Raw genomic sequence first — 11,803 nt, 5'->3', positions numbered from 1 at the left:
TTTCAACGCCAACAATAAAATCTGCAGAGAACACCCACAGTGGTAACTGAGCCCCTGTATTTCACTCACAAGGTCTTCACAATTTGCATTCAGATAAAGGCTGTGACTACCTACTCAGTTTCACAAAGTTGTGTGTGTTGAAGAAAAGGACAGAAGCTCCTCCTCTGACTGCAGCAGACATGTACATCAAAAAAGTTAGTTGCTCACTGTGTGTTAGGAGGAGGTGTTCAGTGAAAATCCCCTGCTAGAATCAACTCTTGGTAATGCTACACTTGCTGTAGGTTTAACAGTCCCTCCAGGATTTCATGGGCTGGTTTTAGGACTGGTGCAGTTTTTCTAGGAAATTACAAAGCATATTGTGATGTTTTTAGGCATTATTTTTGCAATGAAAATGCAGGACAAAGAGAAAATTGCAAAAGGAATCTGTTTTTTTTTTTTTTGTAAAATTTATTAAAAATTGAGCAACTCGTTCCAGGGAGAATGAAACCACACTCAGTGGTTCTACCTAACCTCATCAGTAAGGCTCTGAATTACAAAAAATAGAAAAATCTGCTTTACTTGTAAATGAAGAGAAGCACCTTTGGGGTATTTCACAAAGAAGCAGAATCGTTTTGGAGCTCAAACTCAGTAAAAACAGCACAAAATTCTCAAATAAAAGTGCACAGAGCATTGATAAATGTCAGTAACAAAGACAAATGTTGCATTCTTTTCAGTATCTGTGACAAAATTTAAAAATATATCAAAATAAAAGCAGTGAATAATAAAACAAAACACTGAATCTGTTCATCATGACATACATGTATGAATAATTGGGGGACTGCTGTGATTGGTCAAACTTGCAGAAAAGCTGCAGAATTTGGACAAAAGTGCAAGGCTGCACAGAAGTCACAGGGTTTGGCTGAATTAGCGAGAACTGTTGTGATTGCAACATCGCAACTTCCTGGAGGGACTGGTTTAAGGAGAACAGCCAGTGAGTGGGTTTGTAGGGTCACTGAGTGTGATTTCAGAGCGTCTTTTATCAGAGTGTTTTTATTTTCTGGATGCAAATCATCACATATGGTATGTGTTTGTCATGTACCACTGTGTGTAATGGCCATCTTGTTAATTAAATTACTGCAGGTGGACAGCAGGTGAGAACCTTAATATCTAACACTTACAATACAAGAATAGAATTTTTTCCGTGCTGAAATCAAAATGGGAAAAAGGCAAAATTGGCCAGCACAGGATACCAAATTGTGGAAAATTACTGGGAGGATTTTGGTGTAATGTAGGAACCCTCTTGATGGAGTCTAGACACTAGTGGTGGTGAAGCGATGGCTGAAGATCAGGATGTGATGAGGACTGGACTTCTGATGAGCTCAGCCTGGACTCTGGTTATGAAGAACTGGAGGTGGATGGGGTGGAGTACAGTTGCAACAATTCTGTACTGAAATGACAGCTGACAATGCAGAAAGAACAGATTTTTTTTTTTTTTTTTTTTAAGTTATGTTTTTGGGCTAACCCTAACCCTAACCCTTAGAAAGGACAGCTGAAGAGCAGACAGGAAAGGGGGCGAAGAGAGGAGACAACACACAGCAAACGGGCCACAGGCGGGAGTCGAACCAGCAGCCGCTGCAGAGGACCAACAGCCCTAGCACACGAGGTGGTCGCTCCAACAACTGAGCCAAACAGCCGCCCTGAGAACAGATTTTAAAGTTTTTCAGCAACGGCATGATTGGCTGATGGAGACTGCAGCTATACAGTATCTGGTTGGTCAACTGACAAGTGAACACCCATAATCAGCTGATTGACAATAAGCAGGAAAGAGAGAGAGAGAGCTGTGAATGAATGAGGCGTAAAGATAGGTAATACATGTGCATATGTATAAATACACTGCGATGGTGTCTAACCACCAACAACTCACATTCTTTAATGTGCTGTGCACAAAAGTTCACTCAGAAAAAAGTCTCCCCTGATTGAGCTTTCTTTCTACCAGAAAGAAAGTAGTTCCTACATGAACCCGCTCACAACAAGGTGTGTGGTTTATCTTAAGTAATCGGATTACTAGAAAGGGACACTGGTTTTGAAGTTTTGAAGTATATTTTTGTGTGGTTTTAGCACCAAAAGCTGAGTGCTGTGTAGCCCCATTGCACTGAAGAGAGGGCAGACATCTCTACGGCTAATATCTCCAAAACTCTGCAACTCACACCAAAACTGTCTAGATGGATAAACAGCACTACAGAAAAAAGGAAATGTGCATTTTTGATTTTGGGGTGAACTGTCCTCTTAAGTCTTAAGACATTGACGTGTGATTCATACGGCATTTGGTGAGACCAAGCTGATGTAGTCTACAACAGCAACCTCAGGTGACCTTGTATTTTTAGATAACTTTGGAAATGCACCTCCTCTGAATAAGTGTGAGTCTAAAAAGAGCTCAAGAAGAGTCTTTCCACAAAAACTGAGACTCTTTAGGTGAAGAGAAACGAGTGAAACTGCATACGTTCTGTACAAATGTAAGGCTAGAACTAGGCCACCTACTCAGAGGGAAAGTTGAAGATGAGACTCAAAGCGTTTCCTCTGACTGTGACATCAGACGGTGCACATATATCAGGACAGTTTGTTCACTCGCAGGAGCTGAATGAAAATTCCCTGGAGTTAACTTCACTCAGTGCCCACCGCTGCAGTGGGTTTATCAGAGACACAGTATATGAGGGGCAAGAACCTTGTGTCAGGTGTTCTTCAGCAGCACCAGGGATTAAAAGACGATCACTTTAATTACACCGCAGCCGACCCGACCGCTCTGCTGCCCTGTAATACATTAACACACAGTCAGCCAGGGCTCTCACTATCAGAACAAACCATACAGCTTACTCGCTAACTCGCCCTATTTTCCCAGGAGGCTCCTGTTTTTCATCACCCTCCTGGGATCACAGTTCTCCTGTATTTTCCTGCAGATTTCAGCCAAATTTTCACACCTCAACCTGTTTCTGACACTCCATGAGTATAAAAGTGCATTCATGTGCTCCTCGGATCGTCCCAGTTTCCGAGATGGGATGTCGTTGTTTTGACTTTGGTGTGTTCATGTGCTTTGAAGTCGTAAAGTGGAAACAACATGGATGCTAATAAGTGTAGAGTAGAGGACTAACGTTTCTGATGAATCTAGGTCAAGCTCTATGGACTGCAAATAATAAAATTATATGCAATACATGAATTAATGAAATGTAGCAATCAGAAACTTACTCGTTTGCCATATTTACACGTATTTTACAACAGACAAAAATTCTGCAACTCGCGTTACAAAACTTTCTCAGACTTTCCGGGTTATTGTTCCAACAGGGAGCAGGTGTTCACGGAACTTTTCCGATTATGGCGACACCATGTGAATGTACTATAAGTGCTGTATGACTCTAAAAGCCCTCTGTTTCCACCTGGACAACAAACTGGATTTCCTAAGAGGAATTCCTGTTTCTTAAGGAACTTTTTAAAGGAAAAGTTCATGCATTTTCTAAAATCCGGTGCATCAGTTTTCTTTTAGGAACAAAAAATGACAAAAACTGATGAATATTTGTTTATGCAAAAGATTTATGCTAGAGAGATGAATTATTCGGTATTCTTTCCTGAGAATTAAAAGTAAAGTTAAAAGTATTCAATATAAAAATTGTATGATTAATCAATTATAAATTGATCATTAAATTTAATCACCAGCTATTTTGATAATCAATGAATCATTTTGACTGTTTTTTAAAAGAAGAAAGTCATAATTCTCTGATTCCAGCTTCTTAAATCTTAATATTTATCTATATAGTTTCTTTACTTTCCTTGACAGAAAACTAAATATTAGGGAAAAAACTAAATATTTTTTATTGTCAATTACTCTGATTATTTTCTCAATTGATCAATTAGATGTTTGATCTATAAACTGTCAGAAAATTATGAAAAATGTTGATCAGTCTTTCCCAAAGTCCAAGATGATGTCCTCAAATGTCTTAGTTTGTCCACACCTAAAAGATATTCAATTTACTGTCAGAGGAGTAAAGATACCAGAAAATACTCACATTTAAGAAGCTGAAATCAGATAATTTTGACATTTTTCTTTAAAAAAATTCTTAAACTAATTAATCATTATCAAAATAGTTTGTAATTAATATAATCAAATAATTGCTAATCTACTGAATATCTTTGGGTTGTTGACCAAGCCAGACATCTAAGGATGTCATCTTAGGGTTTGCAAAATACCATTTACATTTTCCATTTTATGGATCAAACAACTAATCAATTAACTGAGAAAATGATTGACAGATTGATTGATAATGAAAATAATTGTTACATGAAAAACGGGTCCTACAGTAGGACCTATTTTTCAAGTGACAAGATTGTGACAAGATTTATTAATTGACTAATCAGGAACATGATCAATAGATCAATTGACAATGACAGTAATTGTCAGATATTATATTGTTATCTTTATTCTGTAAATGCAGGAAACAGTCTCTGAAACACACATCTTTTGGTATCAAAATCCTCTTTATTTTTGAGGTGTCATATTTGGTGATTATGCCATACACTGCAAACAAAGGAGCACTTTCTGTGAACATATGGAGTCTGACCTTTGAGATCTAATATTTATTCTCTCCTCGTTAAACCAACTCACAGCACAGCTATATTTAAGGTCATTTATTGAGAGTACAGATGAAGTAATCCATTATGAGACAGCGAATGCACCAGAGGCGTCAGACATGAATATCTCTGAGATGAGCTACGAGGTGATAATGTGTTCAGTGGAGCATTTTGGAGGGAGGTTTTAATTGTTGGAGCATCAACAGATTACAAGCATGATGTCTGGAACCAATGGGCATTAAGATTTTTCCTCACTGTCTCAGGTTTTCAGGTGGAAGTGCTCCACCTGAAAGTTTTCCAAAAATGGGAACCTCTGTGATACAGAACGGATCTTTTCATACACATTTTATTTACACCCATATAGTTTATGATGTTGCTGTCAGATATACTGTTGTTAAGAGGCTGCAGCTGGTGTCAAACCTCCTCACTGTTATCTATAGACTACTGACTGAACAGTGTCAGCTGTAGCCAGTATGAAAAACTGCCAAGTCATAAAAGTTGGCACTGAAGGCCTGGTCAGATTCTTTTATTGTATTTCACAAAGTATTGTGTAAAACTCGCTAATGGGGCTGATACACAAACACAATCTGAGCGGTTGATTTCACCAAGCACGGCACTGCTCCGTCCCCCGCACAGCTGCGAGCCCCACCAGCAGCGTTTCAGAAGCATTTCAGCAGGGAAGCGTTTCACCACCTGATAATGTTTACTTGCTCAGATTTTCTTGATTAGGACCTCTTTCCCTGCTCTTTGTGCTTCTACCATGTATAAGCAGGCTACAAGGTTAGTTTCCTTTCTGTCTGTCATTATGATCGTGAGTCTTCACAGGGTCTTTTATTTTGAAAAATAACTGGATTCTCTCTGCCTTTTCTGTTTCTGACTTGACGCGGCACCTGTAAAAAATAGACTTGGCGCATATTTGAAAGAATTTGAAGGACACTTTCAAGTGCTTCAAAAGAAATTCCTTGAGCTGATGTCTGAACGCCGTCCAGAGGTAACTGCTGTAGTAAAAAAAAAAAAAAAAAAAAAGTACAGCTATATTTTAAAGTATTGATATGTTTATTTTGGGCGCAGATGATGGCATAAAAATTGGAATTGGAAGTAAGTGGATCACTGGTTTTAAAATAAACAGTTTGATCATAAAACTGGAATTATGTGTAATTTATTCTGACTGAAAAAAAGTTACTAATACTCAAAATAAATGGATGAATGCATGGACATTTCTGAGTAGAGCTTGTGGAGGACAAAGCAAATCATGTTGGTTGGTTGTACTCAACTAATTGACTTGGTCTAACTATAAAAGTCTTGTGTGATTTACTCAATTATAGCTGAGTTGGAATTACTCAAAAAGATCCATGCAAATTGTTTAATTTTTTTTAAGTTTAGACAGTCTATTCTTTTTAAGAATGTATCAATGCAACTTGATGTCAAGGTTTTTGCTGAAATCTTCTAATATTCAGACAAATGGATTTTCATAGTTGATTTTTTCAAAATTTCTTGATCAGGAGGAATTTCCAAGAATACAAGGAACAATGCCAAAAGATCTCTCATCCATTTGTTGAGCAAGAACTCCTTGAATGAACTTAAAATTTTGAATCATGGAAAGTATTTCCACATGTTCAATTGTCTTTCTTTAATGTCCTTGGTTTGGGCAATTGTTTAACTCCACAGTTCAGAACTACAATTCTCAGTTTTTTCACAGTTATTGCTTATAACTACTACTAACTTGTATAATGTGTTTAGAAGATAAACTCCATTTTCCTTTACACAGTCTTTAAATTTTCATATTTGTATTCTTGTAAATTCTTCCTAATCAAGAAACCTCAAACATTACATAAGCTAGAAGCTAGAAGACGTCTAATCCATGTGTTGAATATCCCACTCACTCTTGAAATGAACTTAATTAAAAAATCGAGAGAAATTTGCACATGTCAGCATTAAGCAATTCTGTTGGTCTGAATACAATTTATTTACTATTAGGGGTGAAAACAAAAATTAATTGATAAAAATGGAGGTAATGAAAATGTATGTGATTCTTAAAATGGGGTTAAAAAAATGGATGTGAAATTAAAAAAAATGGCGTGATCAATTACGACGTGATTTGATTAATTTATACTTGATTTAATGAAAAAAAGTTGTGATATGATGAAAAAAGAACATTTCATCAATTCACAACAATTCATTCACATAATTTTCTCCCTTTTATTTTTTAAATACTTTTTTGTTACCTTTAAGGCCACTTTCCTTAAATGATAAATGGTAATTTTGTGTTGTAAATGATGAGACATGGTTCTGTTTTCATCATTCATTCATTCTTTTTCTGTAACCGCTTATTCCGTCGCGGGCTGCTGCAGTCTATCCCAGCTGACATTGGGTGAGAGGCGGGGTTCACCCTGGACAAGTCACCAGTTCATCACAGGACTGACACATAGACAGACAACCACTGACACTCACATTCACACCTACGGGCAATTTAGAGTCACCAGTTAACCTAGCATGCATGTCAATAAACTGTGGGAGGAAGCCGGAGAACCCGGAGAGAACTCACACAGACACAGGGAGAACATGCAAACTCCGCACAGAAAGGCCCTGCCCCAGCAAGCCGGGGATCGAACTCGAACTCTTGCTGTGAGGCAGCAGTGCTAACCACTGCACCACCGTGCCGCCCTGTTTTCATCATATCAAATCTTTTTTAATCAAATCTGGTTTAAATTAATCAAATCACTTGATAATTTTTATTTTCACTTTAATTTTACCCCTTTATTTTTCAATTCGCATGCATGTTCATTACCCCCAGTTTTAATCAACTAAGTTTTATTACTCCCACCCCTGACTTTTTAGTTGGTTGAATCTGACTTAATTCAGTGGAGTTGGTGTAACTCATTTTAAATTTGTAAAATTAACATAGCAAATGAAGTTGATCTGACCCAAGTAAATTAACTTGGCCCAAAAGAACTGTTTAATGCTGAATGAAAGCCTCATCACTTTTCCATATTTAATTAAGTAAATTCAAAGATTAACTTTTCAGAGTAACTTAGGCTGAGATTTCCAGAAACTTTGAACATATTTGAATACTTAATAGGACACATTAGTAAGATTTTGCTTCCATTTGAAACAGTCTTAATTTATAATCCTGAAGCTTGCAGACAGAAAAGCAGTGTGAGTAGAGGTATTACATGGAACCCACCTGCAGCAGACATCCACCTTTCAATTCAATGTACTGTCTGTAAGTACTCATTTTCAGTGTATAGAAAGGTGTGCATATCTCAGTCTATACCACCCACCTAACAGCTGTGGGTGGACAGCAAGCAAGCTGCATCAGATTGATTGTACATCCTTAACTCTGAAATCCAAGATGAGCTGGCACCTTATCATCAAAAGTAAGATGCATCATCTGTGTTTGAAGTTGGCATTGTGAGATGATCTCGCTGCAGAGTATTTCCTCTGAGTGGAAGTGAAAAGCATGCACTGTTCTTTTTGAGCTTGAAAATAGAAGCATATGGAGACAAATGTCAGTGCTCCTCCAGTGAAAAGTGTATAGTCAGAGATGGTTCTACAGTATGTACCGAGCTCCCCAGAGTAACTGGATTACCAACCCTTTAAACGTGCTTCCACTCAAGAACATACAGCACACCTATAATATAAGTGAATGTACAAATTGTGAGCAATTTAAAAACCAGCATGTTGGCAACTCCATATGGACTTTTGTGTCTTGCTGTATGCAATAGCTGTGAAAAGACTTGACATTTGCAAGGATAAGCCATTCTATCTGAGCCCCACACATGCTTTATGGTTTTTACCTTCATATTCAGAGGGAAAGCAGGACTGAATCCCTTCCTCAGATCCACACAGAAACAGACTTCCCCAGGTTGGTTGTACTGGATAATAGGCTTAGGCATATTTTCTTGATTGTTCCTTTGAGGTTGCTCTCTAACTGCTTCTCCTCCTGAAGAATATTCAACATTTTCCACCTCAACCTGCAGCTCTGCAGCTATTTGCGTTCTCATAGGAAAAAGATTCCACGGCCTTTCTGAAGAAAGGGCTGAAGTAAAAACAATTAAACTGCTGAAGGCTAGCAGCTACTATGTGATGTAGCAATGTGTTAGAAATAACAGTTTAGCATTTTGCTTTAGGAAAACAGCTCTATCTAATAAATAATGCATGCAGGATACACAGACAGTATTACCAAATTGATAGCAAAAGCAAAAACTGGAGTCCCAGTGGCTCAATTGGTGGAGCGGGCGTACCATGTACCGAGGCTGTCAGTCATCTGCAGTGGCGGACTGAGGATGTTTGAGGGGCAGGGGTGAAGAAAATAAAAAGGGCACCAACAACTTCTACACCTCTGTAGTACAAAAACACACAGGGCACTAGAGGGCACTTTATCAAGTTTTATCCCCTGGAAGGGCACTAGAGAGGGCACTTAAACACAGTAAAGTGGAAGGGCACTTTAGAAGGCACCTTACCATGTTTTGTCCACTGGAAGTGCACTTTAGAGGATAGTTTATCATGTTCTGTAAACTAGATGTGCACTTTAAATGGCACTTTACTATATTTTGTCCACTGGAAAGGCTCTTTAGAAGGCACTTTACCACATTTTGTCAATTCGAAGAGCACCCTAGGGCATTTTATTATGTTTTGACCACTGGAAACGCACTTTACTGCATTTTATTCACTGGAGGGACACCCTAGAGGTCACTTTACTACATTTAATCCACTGCAAAGGCACCATAGAAGGCACTTTGCCACGTTTAGTCCACTGGAAGGGAACTCAAGAGAGCACACGTTTTATCTACCTTTGGGGCAACAGAGAAGGCACTCTTGCACTGTTCTTTTTTTTTACCATGGGGCCAACAGTGGGGGCAAATGCATAAAAAGCTAACAACGTACTTGAAAAAACACACACGAAAAACAAAGTCAAAAACTACAGTGTGTGTTTTTGCAGGCTAGCCAGGTAAAACAAGTGTATAACCCTGATAATATAGTATTCTTGTATTTCCTGTCACAATGGCACACACTTGATTTTAACAATAGCACTCATTACAGAAACACTATTAATAATATTCACTTAGTATGTAAATCATTGGATATTAGTGATTTGCCAGAAGTGGTCAACCATGACTTCTCCAGAATCAATTTCCTGCTGCTACACCCTCCCAAAAAACACTTATATTTTCAGAATAATTCAAAAAATGTTATGATCAGATAACAGTGATACATGTAGGAGCATTATAATACAGCCCTTTTCTGCAGCTGTTTTCTGAATACTGAAAAAAGCACACTGCAGCATCTTCAGCACTGCTGGAGCTTAACACTGCTGCAAATTGCAAGGCCCAGGAAACAGAAGAGTCTGCATTTTGTTTCCAAGTAATTATTTCAACAAGACATGAACGAGTAAGCTTAGAAAATGCCATTGATCAAGTAATTACTCTATAAAAACGCATTAAACAAGCACCAACAAGTGCATTCTCTCCGCTCAACATGTTTGGAAAAGAGAGGAATTGGGTTATGCAAAATAAAGTGGATTTTGTGGCTCTGTGTATTCCACTGGAAGAAAAAGAAGCACAGCTTACCTTTCCAACATACTGAGGTTCAGGTCCGATGTGTTCCTCCAGAACGAAGAACTGGTTCCAGATCCAGCCTCTCTTGGGCCGATGTTGGGTATCCTTGTCTGAGTCAAGCAACCTGGTCTGGTTCCTCTGTGCGCCGAGCGATGCCCTGGAGTTTGGGTTGGAGATCTTGAAGTGCGGTTTGGCATTTGTAATTGTTTGTGAAGAAGGTCTGAGTTTAAAGTGGGACTTAGGGTTTGATAGTGAAGCCGGACTGGAGTAAGTGCTGGGGTTCATAGTACCAGAGGAGTTGGACCTTTGTTTAAGACTGGATAGTGATGACAGTTTGGTGTTGGGGACCGACTCAGAATTGGTCTTAGGACCGGTCGCTACCTTAGAGTTGTGAAATGCCTTGGGCTTTGGCTGTGACAGTGACCCAATCCTTGGTTTTGCATTGGTTTTGGAATTGGGTTTTGGATTGTTTGAGGTATTTCTTGCCTCCTGATTAGAATTTGATTTATTTGCCAACCCTTGCCTTGAATTAGAACTCTGATTGGGCACATGCTGCAGCTTTAGTCGACTGTTTGAGCTTGATGTGGCTTGGGAGATCGCTAATGGAAAATTTGTGCTGGACCTATGGTTGTCGGTAACATAGGACATGGTGTCAAACCTGGGCTTCATTTGAGACTTGCTCCAGAGGTTCTGGCTGGAGCTCGAGAGCTGGCTGGGCTTCAGTGGAGACATATGTTTTTCAGGACTGGAGCTCGGGAGCGGGGTTGGTTCAGGCAGAGACTTGAGCCAGGCATTAGGGTACAGGCTTGGGTTGGGGTTAGTGTGAGGGCTCAGATCGACCCGGGTCCCATAACAACTCTGGGAGACAACACATAGGAAGACCACCAGAGGACAAAGACAGGAAACTGCAGCCACGCTGGCTGGAACTCTCATTGTAAAGAAAAGGATGGTCCGAAAATGTCTTCCCCTCTCACTTCCACTGTGTCATACCACCATGGGCAAACACAAACCCTCAGATAGACTCACAGGTTCACAGTCCTTTTCACAGTGCAGGGTAGCCAGCAGAGTCCGCATGGTGCAGTCCAAAGAATCATTTCGTATAATTTCCTCAGAAAAAATATGAAGAACTCCATCTGGTTCACTAAGTTTAACTTTGTGTGTAAATGAGATGTTCCTTAATATGTGGTAATATGCTTCCTCCCAACATTATTCCCACTGATGAGGACCATTTGGAAATTTAAACAGAGACACTCCTTTATCTCAAATTAACATGCACGTATGTACAACCAGTCCATATAACTGTAGTAAAGTCCATGGCAAACTTGTGGTCCTGCACCATGTGTAATATCCACTATGACCAGAAGTCTTTTTTCTTCATGTTGAAAGCAGAATGTCAGCAGCTGATTGTTGGCTCAGAGGGTCAGCAATGGTCCACACTTCCTGAAACAGAGAACATGAAATCCATGGTTTTTAACCTTTATCCAACCAACATATTTAACATACAAGGACTCACTGACCCCAAGACCAAATATACTGTAAGAAACAAACATCATTGCAAACCTTATTTGACCTCAAAACATTATTAGGGCCTGAGTAACAAATAGTGCAAGAACCCTATTGAATTTGCTTGGGTTCTTCCACTGACATCA

The 11,803-nt window shown here is 39.1% G+C and overlaps 1 protein-coding gene across 1 annotated transcript in view; it reads right to left on the bottom strand.

Moving 5' to 3' along the window:
* Positions 1-999: 999 nt before the first annotated feature.
* cdh18a (cadherin 18, type 2a) overlaps positions 1,000-11,803 on the bottom strand; it is a 54,208-nt gene continuing 43,404 nt past the window's right edge. Inside the window, exons 2-3 of the mRNA XM_084732541.1 lie at positions 10,167-11,594; positions 1,000-1,384 (exon numbers count right to left, since the gene is read on the bottom strand). Coding sequence (XP_084588667.1) covers positions 1,325-1,384; positions 10,167-11,087 — 981 coding nt within the window. The 5' untranslated portion in view covers positions 11,088-11,594 and the 3' untranslated portion in view covers positions 1,000-1,324. The remainder of the gene's footprint in view (positions 1,385-10,166; positions 11,595-11,803) is intronic.

This window comes from Lutjanus erythropterus, chromosome 12 (genome assembly GCF_056507025.1).
Source record: "Lutjanus erythropterus isolate fLutEry1 chromosome 12, fLutEry1.hap2, whole genome shotgun sequence".
In the NCBI taxonomy this organism is placed as follows: Eukaryota; Metazoa; Chordata; class Actinopteri; order Lutjaniformes; family Lutjanidae; genus Lutjanus; species Lutjanus erythropterus.
This window is presented reverse-complemented; position numbering and strand designations above follow the sequence as displayed.